Here is a 15,586-nt window from a genome sequence, read left to right on the forward strand (position 1 = left end):
ATTCGTAATGTTTGAATACAGTATATGCTCCAAAACCCTACTGCAAACTGACGTCAATGATATAGGTCTGTAGTTAGATGGATTATTCCTACTACCCTTCTTAAACACTGGAGCGACCTGCGCATTTTTCCAGTCTGTAGTTACAGATCTATCGGTGAGCGAGCGGTTGTATATGATTGCTAAGTAGGGAGCTACTGTATCAGCGTAATCTGAAAGGAACCTAATCGGTATACAATACTCCGCCTCGGCCCTCGCGGACACTCCTGTGAGCTGCCTGCGGTGCCGCGGCCCGCTCGCGGCTGGAGCCACCTGCTGCAGCAGCGCGCTTGCCGGCAGGTCCGCCGTCGCTGCACTTCCACACGGCGACGTCGCGCAACGGCGTGGTGCAGGGCCGCTGGGGGGAGCGCTCTCGCCCCGACACCGTCTACTCGGCGGGTCCCCGCGGCTACCGGGTGCGCGGCGCCGGCGTCCACCGCCGCATGGACCTGTCGCAGGCGGTCATCCCGTACCGGCCGCCCGTACCGCAGGACAGCCCCCAGTACCAGCCCACCTACTCCGGCTACCACGACCCCAACGAGAGCCCCAGCTACCAGTTCACCATCAACGAGCGCGAGCTGCAGCGCACCGAGGACAGCGACGCCCTAGGTGAGTCCTCATTGCCCCTACACTTACTTCTGTATAACACCGGCAGAGAGTCCTGGCGGACGCCCACCTGTTGCAGTTATCACAGTCCCAAGGAGGACCTCAGTTGCATGGTCTCTATGAGTGAGTACGAGCTACAGTACACTGAGGACAGGAATTCCAATGGTGAACCCACATTCATCATACGGTTCCTCTCTACAATTTGGATATAGTGCTACCAATTGTCAACCACCTTTCCTGGACACTATACCCCAAATGAGGGCTCTAGCTACCACTTTTTCTTCAATTTGCTGCGTGCTGGAATAGTAATATTTACCATCAGCTGATAGATTATAAAATTTTATTTAGGCTACTAATTACAACGCCTTAGTAGCGAATCCTGTAGGCCCAAGTAATCAAATGTCCAGAGTATTCCAGGTATAAATCGGGTGATCAAAAAGTCAGTATAAATTTGAAAACTGAATAAATCACGGAATAATGTAGATAGAGAGGTAAAAATTGACACACATGCTTGGAATGACATGGCGTTTTATTAGAACCAAAAAAATACAAAAGTTCAAAAAATGTCCGACAGATGGCGCTTCATCTGGTCAGAATAGCAATAATTAGCATAACGAAGTACGACAAAGCAATGATGATGTTGTTTACAGGAAATGCTCAATATGTCCACCATAATTCCTCCGCAATTGCTGTAGTCGAGGAATAAAACAGCACTGTAAAGCATGTCCGGAGTTATGGTGAGGCGTTGGCGTCGGATGTTGTCTGTCAGCATCCCTAGAGGTGTCGGTCGATCACGATACACTTCAGGTAACCCCAAAGGCAATAATCGCACGGACTGAGGTCTGGGGACCTGAGAGGCCAAGCATGACGAACGTGGCGGCTGAGCACACGATTATCACCAAATGACGCGCATTTGTCGGACATTTTGTGAACTTTGTTTTTTTTGTTCTAATAAAGCCCCATGTCATTCCAATCATGTGTGTCAATTTGTACCTCTCTATCTGCATTATTCCGTGATTTATTCAGTTTTCAAATTTATACTGACTTTTTGATCACCCGGTATGTGCGTAATACTGAAAGTGCTGTAGTGACTGCATGCTATAGCAGTGTTTCGACACACTATTCGAAAGATTGATATCGAATCCAGTTACTTCAGCTTTTACTGTGTTATCGTATACGACTGGAATCATCTGGATGTTTGAGGTATTGGAGTCTGGAGGAGACGCTACTAAGGCATTGAAACTAATGGCCAAAATAAAGTTTTCAATAACGGCTGTTTGTAAATGCTGCTACAACAGTGCGACTATCCGCTGTTCCTCACTCCATATTTTTATGTTGGATTTACGAATTCCTGAGTGGGTCTACTAACCCCATGTAATTTCCTACCTATGATGTTGGTAGAGTGGTCTCCACTGGGTGTCCAACTGTTCTGGATCCAAATGAGTAGCTACCAATCTGCCTTCAATCAGTTCGTGCTGGAGTGCATCAAGGACAGAGATTCCTAACGAGAGTTACATTCCCCATAGAGTTCCCTCTATGAGGCAGGTATAGTGGTCCGCAGTGGTATTCAGAAAAGGGTTGGAAAAAAGACAGAGCCGACGCTGTACTGTGGGGTGGACAGATGACATCATAACGTGTGCAATGGTGATACATACATCTGAAGAGCATAATGTAAGGAGAATTCTAGAGGAGATATTTATCCCGCAGAAGTATTTCTAATACTTCTCGACCTACAAAAAGTATTCGGCCATGTAAAATGGTGCAAAATTCTTACGAAAGTAACTGCAAGCCATTGGGAAACCCCAGCAATACACAGTATGTACAAGAAACAAGAGGCAACAATAAGAATGGGAGACCAAGAACTAAGTGCTCGACTCTATATATCTGAAAAACAATGATGGAAATAAAATAAAGGTTCCCAGTGGGATCCGAATTCAGGGAAAGAGTATATCGACGATAAAATCCGCAGATTACTTTCACATACCGAGTGAAAGAGAGGAAGAGCTGCAGTACCTGATGAATGGAATCAGCAGTCTAATGAGTACACAGTATGGATCGAGAGTGACACGAAAATAAGGACGAGTAAAATAAATGAGATTACCGATACGTTTATTAAAATTGGGGACGACGAAGCAGACAACATGTAGGTTTTCTTCTGAGTTGGAGGTAAAATTACACATGACGGACGAAGCAAGGAGAACATAAAAAGCAGAGCAGCACATTCACTCCTGACCAAAAGAAGTTTACTAGTATCAATCATAGACTTTACTTTGGTGAAGAAATATCTGAGAATGTAAGTCTGGACCACAGAACTGTAAGAAAGGTGATCATAGTCCAATGACAAACTAGCAAAGTAGACAATCGTAGCATTTGAGATGTGGTGCTATAGAAGGATGCTGAAAATAACATGGACTGGTGAGGTAAAGAATGAGGAGGTTCTCCACATTTTTCGTGAAAAACGAACATTTGGAGAACACTGACAAGAAGAAGGTACTGGATGATAGGACATGTGTTAGAGAACCATGCAATAAATTCACTGGTACTTTAAGGGAGCTGGAAAGGGTAAAAACTCTAGGGAGAGGTCAGATGTTGGAATATATAGTACAGTATTTGATGATGTTGACTATAAGTACTACTCAGGGATGAAGAGATTAGAACAGCAGAAAAAGGCGTGGCGAGCAACATCAACCCAGTCAGCAGTCTGATGACCCAAAAAAGGTATTAAACGGCTAATAATAATGAGTCAGACGTACATCCTAATTTGAAATTAATAAGCATAGAGTGCTGAAGTACGTACATCAAAAACAGTTTTGCATAACCCCAGTTCCCAGAACTCCTGAAGATAGACGTTGAATGTGTATATTGTATCACAGACACAGTCCCTTAGACTGTTCAGAGATGTCACTCAATCGGCCCAAAGACGTAAAAAAACCATGCATGAGCAGCGCCTATTAGACCGTGGGGGTCCGACAGCCGATCAGTTCCAGTCATTCCACCAGGAAAGAGGTACACGGCTCCTGTTGTCTGTAGTCCAACCATGCATAGACGGTCGACACCGCGGTTTGATCGCTTCCGCATTCCTACTTTGTGCCAGGAAGGGCTCTCAATAAGGGAAGTGTCCAGGCGTCTCGGAGTGAACCAAAGCGATGTTGTTCGGACATGGAGGAGATACAGAGAGACAGGAACTGTCGATTATATGCCTCGTTCAGGCCGCCCGAGGGCTACTACTGCTGTGGATGACCGCAACCTACCGATTACGGCTCGGGGGAACCCTGATAGTAACGCCACCATATTGAATACTGCTTTTCGTGCAGCCACAGGACATAGTATTACGATTCAAACTATGCGCAATAGGCTGCAACTTCACTCCCAGTGTCCATGGGGAGGTCTATCTTTGCATCCACGACACCATGCAGCGCGGTGAAAATGAGTCCAACAACATGCCGAATGGATCGCTAAGGATTGGCATCACGTTCTCTTCACCAATGAGTGTAGCATATGCCTTCAACCGACTGAGACGTCTTTGGAGGCAACCTGGTCAGGCAGAACGCCTTAGACACACTCTCCAGCAAGTTGGAGATTCCCTGATGTTTTGGGGTAGCATCATGTGGGGCCGACGTACGCCGCTGGTGGTCATGGAAGGCGCCATAACGGCTACACGATACGTGCATGCCATCCTTCGACCGACTGTGCAAGCATATCGGCAGCATATTGGCAAGGGATTCGTATTCATGGGCGACAATTCGCGCCCCCGTCCTGCACATCTTGTGAATGACTTCCTTCAGGATAACGACGTCGCCCGACTAGAGTGGCCAACAAGTTCTCCAGACATGACCCCTATCGAAAAGAGTTGTTTATGGACGACGTGACCCACCAAACACTCTGAGGTATCTACACTGAATTCCCAGTTGAGGAGTGGGACAATCTTGTCCAACAGTGCCTTGATCAACTTGTGGATAGTATGCCACGACGAATACAGGTATGCATCAGTGCAAGAGGACGTGTTACTGGGTATTAGAGGTATCGGTGTGTACAGCAATCTGGACCACCACCTCGAAGGTCTCGCTGTGTGGTGATACAACATGCAGTGTGTGGTTTTTATGAGCAATAAAAAGGGCGGAACTGATATTTATTTAGATCTCTATCCCAACTTTCTGTACAGGTTCCGGAACTCTCGGAACCGAGATGATGCAAAACATTTTTTGGTGTGTGTATAAAATTGTCCGATGTTTCGGTCACTGTTGAAAGTGGCCCTTCTCAGGGCTGCGTCACTTCAGGAAGACCACGTGCAAGAGTGGCCGAAACGTCTGACAGTTTTCGCCAAACTAGTCTGTTAACCGTTCTTTTTTTTTGCTCTATCGCACGGAGAATGGTCTGTCTGTTTATTGTGGATAGCTACAAGTTTAACCATGACCTTCCGCTTTGTAAAGATAGAGCTCCGACAATGTCGCCGTGTATTGGTCGCGATAGGTCTCGAAAGTCAATTGTTGGCAGTATAGGTACCACTCAAATACGAGGGGTGTCCAGAAATTAAGTTCCGATCGGTCGCGAAATGGAAACGACTATGAAAATCCGATAAAGCTTTGCACAGATGTGTTGGCCAGTATCTCTAGTATGACCATAGACAGCATCACGTCGCTCTTCTCATTTCTGAGCTCACAGTGAGTTCGTAAAGATGTCTAGAAAATAGTGTTTCCCGCCAGGTACGAGGACCTGGCGAGAAATTTCGCCTGAAGCTATGCAGTCAACATTACATAACTGACGTGCTGTTTCTTCTTCAAGACAATTCTCAGCCGGATTCTGCAGGGGCAATGAAGATGCTCCTGCATCGTTTTCAAATGGAAATGTTAGATTACCCACAATACAGTCCGCAATTGTCTCCCCCTGAGTTTCATCTCTGGTCACATGAACCGCTGTCTTTGAAGACAACATTTTGACACAGACAACGAGGTGTAGGCCAGCGTGGAGAATTGGCGGAAAGCACTGGCGGCTGGCTTCTATGATGAGGGTATTGGAAAGTTGGTTCAACGCTACGACAAATGTCTAAGTCAGAACGGCGACTACGTAGAGAGGTGGCTGGAAGGTGTAGCTAACTGTTACAAATAAAACATTTCTAACTTTCAATGTGGTTTCCATTTCGCGATCAATCGGAACTTACTTTCTGGACAGCCCTCGCACTTGGCGGGCCGGACACCGGGGATGTCCGGCCAGCTGACGCGGGTCGGTTTGCCGGGCCGTAGTTTGGAGACACCTGTTTTAGACGACCAGCTTTGCCCAGTACCACAGTCCTACATACAGTGTTAATGCGCGTAATACTGTGAGTGTGACACCACCCGTGCGATACGCCACCTACACGAGGCTGCCAGCGACGAGTGACTACTGTGCCTGTCGGCAGGGCGTGTGAAGGGCCGCTACTCGTTCGTGGACGACGCGGGCGAGCGCCACACGGTGGAGTACGTGGCGGGCTCGGGCACTGGCTTCCAGGTGCTCACGGCGCACCCAGACCTGTCGGTAGGCGGCCCGCTGTTCGTGCAGGCGCCGCCGGGCCGGCCGCGCCCGGGGGACGCCAGGCTGCCCAGGGGCAGGTCGGAGGTCACCCGCCGGCTGGACGGCACCTACAGCTTCAAGGCGGCCGGACCCACGTCGCGCCGCGAGGAGGTCAGTCACCCCACAGCTCACATCTCTCTAAGCATCCCATTCTCAGGCCGGCAGATCGGCCAACGCCCCCCATCCAGCTGGCTCTGTGCCGACGTGTTCGCCTTTGTGCTCCAGGAGCGTAGGCTCCACTGCTCCAGTGGCGTACCGGTCCCTTCTGAGTGGTAAAACTGGCACGCGACTTGGCACAGGTAGGGTCTGCCAAGCAGTCACAGTGTGCCCAAACACGGTCAAACAGGTCAACAACCCAATCAGCGGCAGGGGGTTGGCCGACTCGTTGGTCTGTGAATGGTCAGCTTTACATGTACTCACCGGTGCTACACAACAGCACCAGCACACATGCACATGTTGTTGCCTTCAGTCCAAAAACTGGGTTCATCAGTTCTGCATGCTTGTCTCTCCTGAGCAGTCCTCTTCTTTTCTGCATATTCTAGCAGATAAAAAGTATCCAGACACTTATTAGAGGACATTAACGCGTGGTGTCTCCACCAATCGCTTACACACACAAAGAAAATGAGGAAGATATGTTATGTGGACATGTGTCCAGAAACGCTTACTTTCCATGTAAGAGCTCATTTTATTACTTCTCTTCAAATCACCTTAATCATGGAATGGAAACACACAGCGACAGATCGTACCAGCGTGACTTCAAACACTTTGTACCAGGAAATGTTCAAAATGTCCTCCGTTAGCGAGGATACATGCATCCACCCTCCGTGCCGGCCGCGGTGGCCAAGCGGTTAAAGGCGCTACAGTCTGGAACCGCGCGACCGCTACGGTCGCAGGTCCGAATCCTGCCTCGGGCATGGATGTGTGTGATGTCCTTAGGATAGTTAGGTTTAAGTAGTTCTCAGTTCTAGGGGACTGATGGCCTTAGAAGTTAAGTCCCATAGTGCTCAGAGCCATTTGAACCACCCTCCGTCGCATGGAATCCCTGATGCGCTGATGCAGCCCTGGAGAATGGCATATTGTATCACAGCCGTCCACAATACGAGCACGAAGAGTCTCTACATTTGGTACCGGGATTGCGTAGACATGAGCTTTCAAATGCCCCCATAAATGAAAGTCAAGAGGGTTGAGGACAGGAGAGCGTGGAGGCCATGGAACTGGTCCGCCTCTACCAATCCATCGGTCACCGAATCTGTTGTTGAGAAGCGTACGAACACTTAGACTGAAATGTGCAGGAGCTCCATCGTGCATGAACCACTTGTTCTGTCGTACTTGTAAAGGCACATGTTCTAGCAGCACAGGTAGAGTATACCGTATGAAATCATGATAACGTGCTCCATTGAGCGTAGGTGGAATAATAAATTAAAATGAGCTCTAACATGGAAATTAAGCGTTTCCGGACACATGTCCACATAACGTCTTTTCTTTATTTGTGTGTGAGGAATGTTTCCTGAAATTTTGGCCGCACCTTTTTGTAACACCCTGTATAGTGATGAGTATTTCTCCCAATGTAGGTAGGTGCCAATACAAATTTTTCACAATCGGAGGAGAAAACTAGTGATTGAAATTTCATGAGAAGATCCCGCCCCAATGAAAAACGCCTTTGTTTTAACGATTGCCACACCAAATCATGTATCATGTCTGTGGCACTACCTCCCCTATTTCGCGACAATACAAAACGAGCTGGCCTTCTTTGAACTTTCTCGATGTCATCCGCCAGTCCCACCTGATGCGAATCCCACACCGCACAGCAATACTCCAGAGTAGGGCGGACAAGCGTGGTGTAAGCAGTCTCTTTAGTAGACCAGTTGTACCCTCTAAGTGTTCTGCCAATGAATCGCAGTCTTTGGTTTGCTCTACCTACAATATTATCTGTGTGATCGTTCCAGTTTAGGTTATTTGTAACTGTAGTACCTAAGTATTTAGCTGAATTTACAGCTTTCAGATTTGTGTGACTTATCACGTAACCGAAATTTAGCAGATTTCTTTTGGTTCAAAATGGTTCAAATGGCTCTGAGCACTATGGGACTCAACGTTTGAGGTCATCAGTCCCCTAGAACTTAGAACTACTTAAACCTAACTAACCTAAGGACATCACACACATCCATGCCCGAGGCAGGATTCGAACCTACGACCGTAGCTGCGGTTCCGGACTGAAGTGCCTAGAATCGCATGGCTACCACGGCCGGTTTTCTGTTAGTACTCATGTGAATAACTTCGCACTTTCCTTTATTCAGGGTCAACTGCCACTTTTCGCACCATAGAGATATCTAAATACGAAGGCATTTCGGAAAGTAAAGATACACTGTACGCCAAAGGAACAGAAGAGTTTTGGCGAGCAAGTTGGCAACACTGGTGTTAACCTTGAACGGTTAGCTTTCTCCTCGCGGTCGTTCGGCAGTTGAACGTTGCTTCTGGTTGGAGTAGGTCGTGTTTAAAATGGCTGCGCCGATTCATAATCCCGCCAAATCCGGAGTGCGCTCCTTCATACGTTTTCTTCATGCAAAAGGTCAGCGACCAGCGGATATTCACAAAGAAATTGTTTCTGTTTATGGGAACATTATGAATCGACAAAATGTGACTAAATGGTCTCGTTATTTCTCTGAAGGTAGGACCGATGTTCATGACGAACAAAGAACAGGTCGGCCATCTGTGATCTTTGATGCCCTTCTTCGAACGGAGGAAGCAATTCGTGCGAATAGACGTCTCACATTGAAAGAATTGCATCAGATCATACCGGACGTGTCAATGACAACTCTTTATAACGTTGTGACTGTCAAGTTAGGGTGCAGGAAATTGTGTGCGCGCTGGGTTCCAAAACTGTTAACGGAAGAACACAAAAAGAAAAGGATGGACTTTGCACTCGAATTCCTCGCACGCTATGCTGAAGCAGGTGATGAGTTCCTTGATCACATTGTGACAGGTGACGAGACGTGGGTTTATCTCCATACACCTGATCCAAGCAACAATCAATGTAATGGCGCCATTCGAATTCACTAAAAGCCAAGAAATGCAAAACGTCGATTTCAGCGAAGAAAATCATGGCTTCTGTTTTTTTGGGACAGACAAGGCATTCTTCTGTTGGAATTTATGCCTCCTGGAACGACAATTAATGCTGCTGCATATTGCCAGACTTTAAAACGTGTTCGAAGGGCATTTCAAAACAAACGCAGGGGAATGCTGACAAATGGAGTCCGCTTGCTTCATGACAACGCTCGGCCTCAGACAGTGCTCGTAACCAAAGCACTATTCAAACAATTTAAATGGGACGTACTGGACCATCTGCCATACATCCCGGACCTTGCGCCCAGCCACTTCCATGTGTTCCGTTACCTGAAGTCACATCTTGGTGGAAAATCATTCCATGAAGATGAAGAGATCAAAGATGAAGTTGAAATATGGTTCCGATAACAGGCGGCAACCTTCTATGACTGTGGGATACAAAAGCTTGTACACCGACTTAACAAATTTTTGTATAATGGGGGTAATTATGTCGAAAAAATAACAAGTAATCCACTTAATAAGATGTAACTGACGTTTTCTAAATAAATGTTCTATTTAAGGACTGCGAGCCATTGTATCCTTACTTTTCGAAATGTCCTCGTACTCACCGGTGCTACACAACAGCACTAACACATGTGCACATGTTGTTGCCTTCAGTCCAAAAACTGGGTTGATCAGTTCTGCATGCTTGTCTCTCCTGAGCAGTCCTCTTCTTTTCTGCATATTGTATCAGATAAAAAGTATCCATACACTTATTAGAGGACATTAACACGTGATGTGTCCACCAATCGCTTTTGTGACTGTTTCAGCACTGCAAGGACACTTTCAGAGTTATGTCTAAATATGGAGAAATGGCAGCTCATTCCTCCTCAAGACTTCAAACCAGAGAAGACAGTGTTGTTGGATCTGGAGTGAAATCGACGATCTAAGTCACCCAAAAGGTGTTACATTGGGTTCAGATAGGGACAATGCGCAGTCCATTTCATTCCATGAATGTTACTGTTCACGGAACAGAGCCTTACAGATGGAGCTTTATTCTCAGGTGACACAAGTCATGGATCATCTCCTAATATCAAGTGGGATTTCCTTCTTCCCAGCATCGTGCAGCGCCTCATTGCGGCATGGAATCAACAAGCCGTAAGAAGTCCCCTGCAGAAATACTCAGCCATGCTGCCTCCATAGCGGTCCATAATTGCGAAAGTGGTGCCAGATCAGGATATTGTGCACAAACTGACCTCGCCATTATTTCCCAGAAATGCTCGATACGATTCATGTTGGCCTGTCTGGGCGGCCAAATCACTCATTCGAATTGTCCAGAATGTTCTTCAAACCAACCGCGAATAGCTATGACCTGGTTACATGGTGCACTGTAAAATTTAAACTTTCACGGCAGGAAATGCCACAATTAATAAAATGTTCCGGGCTATCATGCCGTGGTCCAATGGGTTTCACGTTAAAACCCGACGTTTCGTCCCCATCTGCGGAGTACTTTTTCTAGGAGGATCCTAGTTTTTTTTTTTTTTCAAAAAATTCTCATCCGCCAAAATTGCATAGTCGTTTGCAAACATGTTTCCAAGTAGCCGAACTGAACTGTTTTCAGTCAGTGAACCAGTCCATTCCCTGGAAACACAGCCCACACATTTAGGGATCCACCATCAGCTTGCTCAGTGTCCCGTCGACAACTTGCTTTCACAGCATCGCGGAGTCCGCGCCACACTCCAATCTTACCATCAGCTGTTTCCAATTTAAATCAGGACTGATCTGACCTGACCACCGTTTTCCAGTCGTCGAGGTCCCAACTCCATATGGTCACGAGCCCAAGAGAGGGCTGCAGGCGATATCGCGCTGTTAGCAAAGGCACTCGAGTCGCTCATCTGCTCTCATAATCTGTGAAGGCCAAATCTCACTTCCCTGCCCTAACGCATACGTTCGTCGTACGTCCCACGTAGTTTTTCGTGCTTATTTTACGCACTTTTGCTTGTCTGTTAACACTGACAACGCTACACAAATTCCGACCCTTCCGGTCGTTAATTGAAGGACGTTAAGCATTGCGTTGTCCACGATGAGAGGTAATGCCTGAAATTTGGCATTCTCGGCACACTCTTGACACTATGAATATTGAATTTCCTAACTATTTCGGAAATGGAATGTTCCACGCATCTAGCTCCGACTACTGTTCTGGGCACAAAGTCTGTTAATTCTCGTTGTTCGCCCATAATCACGTCGGAACCCTTTCCACACGAATCACCTGAGTACAAATGACAACTTCGCCAGTACACTCCCTTTTTATACCGTTTGTATACGATAGTAGCGCCATCTGTTCAAAAAATGTCCAAATGTGTGTGAAATCTTATGGGACTTAACTGCTAAGGTCATCAGTCCCTAAGCTTACACACTACTTAACCTAAATTATCCTAAGGTCAAACACACACACACCCATGCCCGAGAGAGGACTCGAACTTCCCCCGGGGCCAGCCGCACAGTCCACGACTGCAGCGCCTCAGATCGCTCGGCTAATCCCGCGCGGCCCGCCATCTGTATATGTAGGTGTCGCTAGCTCGTGACTCTTTGTGTGACAATGTGTATTGCCATTCCGATGGAAACAATCATCGTCTCCGAACAGTTTTTCTACTCTGAGCATTACACAATGTTGCAAAATGTGTTCACACACTTCCGCATTCAGCGTTATCTTAAGCTCAATATGAGGCTCACACCCTGCCAACGAGAAGCACCACCGTACTGTAACAAAGCTCCCCTGTGTACTTCATTGTCGTCACTAGACATCCAGGCATTCGCCAAACCCAAACCCTCCAGTCGGATTGGCACAGGCTACAGCGTGATTCGTCAGCCCAAATCACTCTTTTCCAGGCATCCACTGTCCAAATGCGTCGCTAATTACACCAACTCAAAGGTCGAACGTCGCTTAGCACTAAATACAGAAAGGCATGGCTTATGAGGAGCTGCTCCACAATCGTGTCCCGTTCTTTTTAAATTCCTACCTACAGTCACTGTGTTTGCTGAACTGTTGGTATTACTTTGCAATTCTAAAGTGATTTCTTCCAATAACTTCATATGATTTTTTTTAAAACCTCCTTACACATTGTATACATTGCTCGACGTCCTCTGACATACATGTATTATATTTGCCTTGTTGTTCTATGGCGTTTCCCCTTTACATTCGTATAATCAACAGTCGACTAAAACTGCATCCAATGATTAGTCCACGTTCGAAGTCGATACTCACTGCCTCGTCTCCTTTCTTTTTTTCTTTTTTCTTTTTTTGAGTTATCAGTCTCCTGGTGTTATGAAAAAACTTTCTCACCTTCGTGTATCTTACCAACTGCGAAATTGCTTTGCAACTGGGGGCGATCTGTGTCGCGAATTCAACCTTTCATAAGGTGTCTCTGAAGCGTCCGCGACGGTTTTTCTGAATGTTTTTAATCCGAACAAGATCGATTGCAACGATTTCGAGAAAAGGCTAGAACCGATGCACTCCACGACCCCGTCCTACAATTACGGCATCGTCACCAGAATTATACAGTACTAGAAAAGACATCGCACAGAATGCAGCATCACGGAACAAGTTTGCACCTGTTGATGTTCCTGGCGCTTCCAAGGGCGCCTGGTTGTGCGTGAGATGGAAAACAGTGGGTCGAGGTGAATGCAGCGAGAAGAGGCCATCTCTCACGCGAGGTAAACAACCTGACTTCATTCTTCTGAGTGGCCGCTCAAGACAATGGACGCAACTCGTGTCGGAAAATGAATTAAGTGCTGCGTTAGTGGGTGTTTAAGGATACAAGGCGGATTAGTTTCTTTCTTTTTTATTTATATCTTTCTTGGCGCTTCAAGTTTGTTACTGTTCTTCGGGAGATTTGTGTAGTTTTTCTGGCATTTTGAAAGACAAATACGAAAATGATTTACTCACCACCGTTTCTAAATGACAGAAATATTCATTCTCTTCATATGACATTTTCTTCTGAATGAATTACAGAAGTATTTTTAGAAAAAATACTTGTTGAGGGAATAAGGATAAGATATCACTGTTTACTAGGTTAGAAGAAAGTGTTTCTGCGTAGCAACTGCGCCTACTTCTACAGGATGAACCTGAAGAGACCAGACGCAATTTCGGATGTTATTCAAGGATACTTTCCGAGTATCTGGCATAAGCGGCCCGTGATCTCTGGAGGCTTGTTAAAGAGTAATAGCATTTCGTTTCAATTCGTATCCCATTTACCTTTGTACCCGTATTGCACTGAAAATATCTGCACAACAGTGAATTGTCGACGGTATTCATTGCGTATCTTTTCCGGAAACAAACCTGTTACCGTCATTAAGTGTTTTGCAACAGTGATGTCAGCTTTGCTCTTAACCGCAGCCTGTACTGCTCGGTTCTGTCTCGGATTTGGCTTTTTCGGATATTGCTGATACAAAGCGGTATGGCTGGTGTTACTGATGAAGATTTGGTTGGTATGGACCCCATGTACGCGATCAATGAATGTGGAGCAAGAGCGAAACAAAGATGCTTCGCTGAACCGTTCCTGCAGGGCTGGCAACCACATCACAGCTATTTTGCTCCTGAGCGCTGTTGTATTACTGTGTGTTATGAGTTATTCGTTTTAGTTAGTGCAGATTGCGCCTTATTCACGGCTGAATAGGTATTCTTACAGAAGTAGAGATAATAAGGTAACAAACCTATATAGCTTAATTTCATTATTACTCTGCAACGAGCCACCACGTACCACAGGTCCATTATATAAAATACTAAGAAAATATTTCTGAAAAATCTCCGTAATTTTCTCAGTAAGTTCGGATTCATCCTGTGTACCCCCTGAGTAGACACGAATGGTCCGCCCTCGGTAGCTGAGTGGTCAGTGCGACAAAATGTCAATCCTAAGGGCCCGGGTTCGACTCCCGGCTGGGTCGAAGACTTTCTCAGCTCGGGGACTGGGTGTTGTGCCGTCCTAATCATCATCATTTCATCCCCATCGACGCGCAAAGCGCCGAAGTGGCGTCAAATCGGAAGACTCGCACCCGGCGAACGGTCTACCCGACGGCAGGCTCTAGTCACACGACGATCGTGAATGGACGAAAGTCTTGCTTATTGACTACAAAGAGGACTGAAGCAATTGAAATACGATTTTATACACCCCATGGCACTTCCAGAAAGTAAAGGATTTGATCGTACCCTATTTCTACGACTTCTACGAAAAATTCATTCACATGAGGTATCTCTAAGTATATGTGATTTCGTTGAAGACCGCCAACGAACTGTGAGTCACTACACACCATGAGGCACCCCTGTATGATCGAAGTTTAACAGATTTTCATTTTCTGCACTAACTGGTGCATAACTGACAGGAATTTGCTGGCCGTATTTGCAATCAATACTGGTAAATCGCAGGATACACGCATTCATTCAACAATTATAAAAGCGAACGGCAGTGTACTGTCCCAGCTGAAGAAATATGGTAAGAAACGAAGTAGTAACTCTATAAATACTCAAAAACTGTATAAACGAGAAGGAATATCGATCATTACAGTAAATCTAAGGAACATAAGATGATCATGTCCACGACGGCCGCTAAAAACTCAGCTGCCGTGATACCGTTGCACATATGATGTGTTTTTCCACAGATCTCTGAGTAGAAAGGAAAGACTCATAATAGGTGTGTGTATAGAATCTCTCTGGGTGTCTGCTTGCAGAATCAAATTCTGAAGCGCAGAGAAGCAGTTTAGAAGAAACGCTGACTTACTGCAAATCGTAATCACAAAGTTCCATAAACCGTTATGATATCTAACTCTCGAATAGATCTAGCTTCAAATGTAACAGTAAGATGTAACAGAAACGATTCCTTGAAGTAAATAGTGTCATTATTACGTTTCTGAGAAGAGACACTGAGGAAAAGCAAACCTACATTTATAATTCAGATGAGACGCTAATTGCAGTCGATGAGTCTTGTTGTTTGGGCCGCAAAGTAACTGACGACATCCGAAGTAGTGAAAACATCAAATGCAGACAGACAATAAAAAAATGTTTATCTGAAAAAGTGAAATTTATTGATGTGAAATATAAATTTAAATCTTTCCTGAGGTAGAGCGTAGGAAATGTGGTCAGCAGAAGAAGGCTGAAATTAATAGGTATCTCAAACAACTAATGTGAAGGTTATGAATGGAAATGGGGGAAAAATTATGACACAGCTTGACTAAAATAAGTGCTCGGTTAATAGGACACAACCTGAGAGCTATAGGAATCGTCATCTTGGCAACGGAAAAAAATATGAGCGAAAAATTGTAGCGGGAGACAAAGGATGTTGAAAAGAACATTGGTCACTGTAAC

The 15,586-nt window shown here is 45.8% G+C and overlaps 1 protein-coding gene across 1 annotated transcript in view; it reads left to right on the forward strand.

Annotated features, from left to right (window-relative positions):
* LOC124711549 (collagen alpha-1(I) chain-like) overlaps window positions 1-15,586 on the forward strand; it is a 125,898-nt gene that overhangs the window by 37,155 nt on the left and 73,157 nt on the right. Inside the window, exons 3-4 of the mRNA XM_047241685.1 lie at window positions 337-645; window positions 6,038-6,300. Of these exons, the coding sequence (XP_047097641.1) occupies window positions 337-645; window positions 6,038-6,300 (572 nt within the window). The remainder of the gene's footprint in view (window positions 1-336; window positions 646-6,037; window positions 6,301-15,586) is intronic.

The sequence above is a fragment of the Schistocerca piceifrons genome, chromosome 8 (genome assembly GCF_021461385.2).
Source record: "Schistocerca piceifrons isolate TAMUIC-IGC-003096 chromosome 8, iqSchPice1.1, whole genome shotgun sequence".
NCBI classification, from domain to species: domain Eukaryota; kingdom Metazoa; phylum Arthropoda; class Insecta; order Orthoptera; family Acrididae; genus Schistocerca; species Schistocerca piceifrons.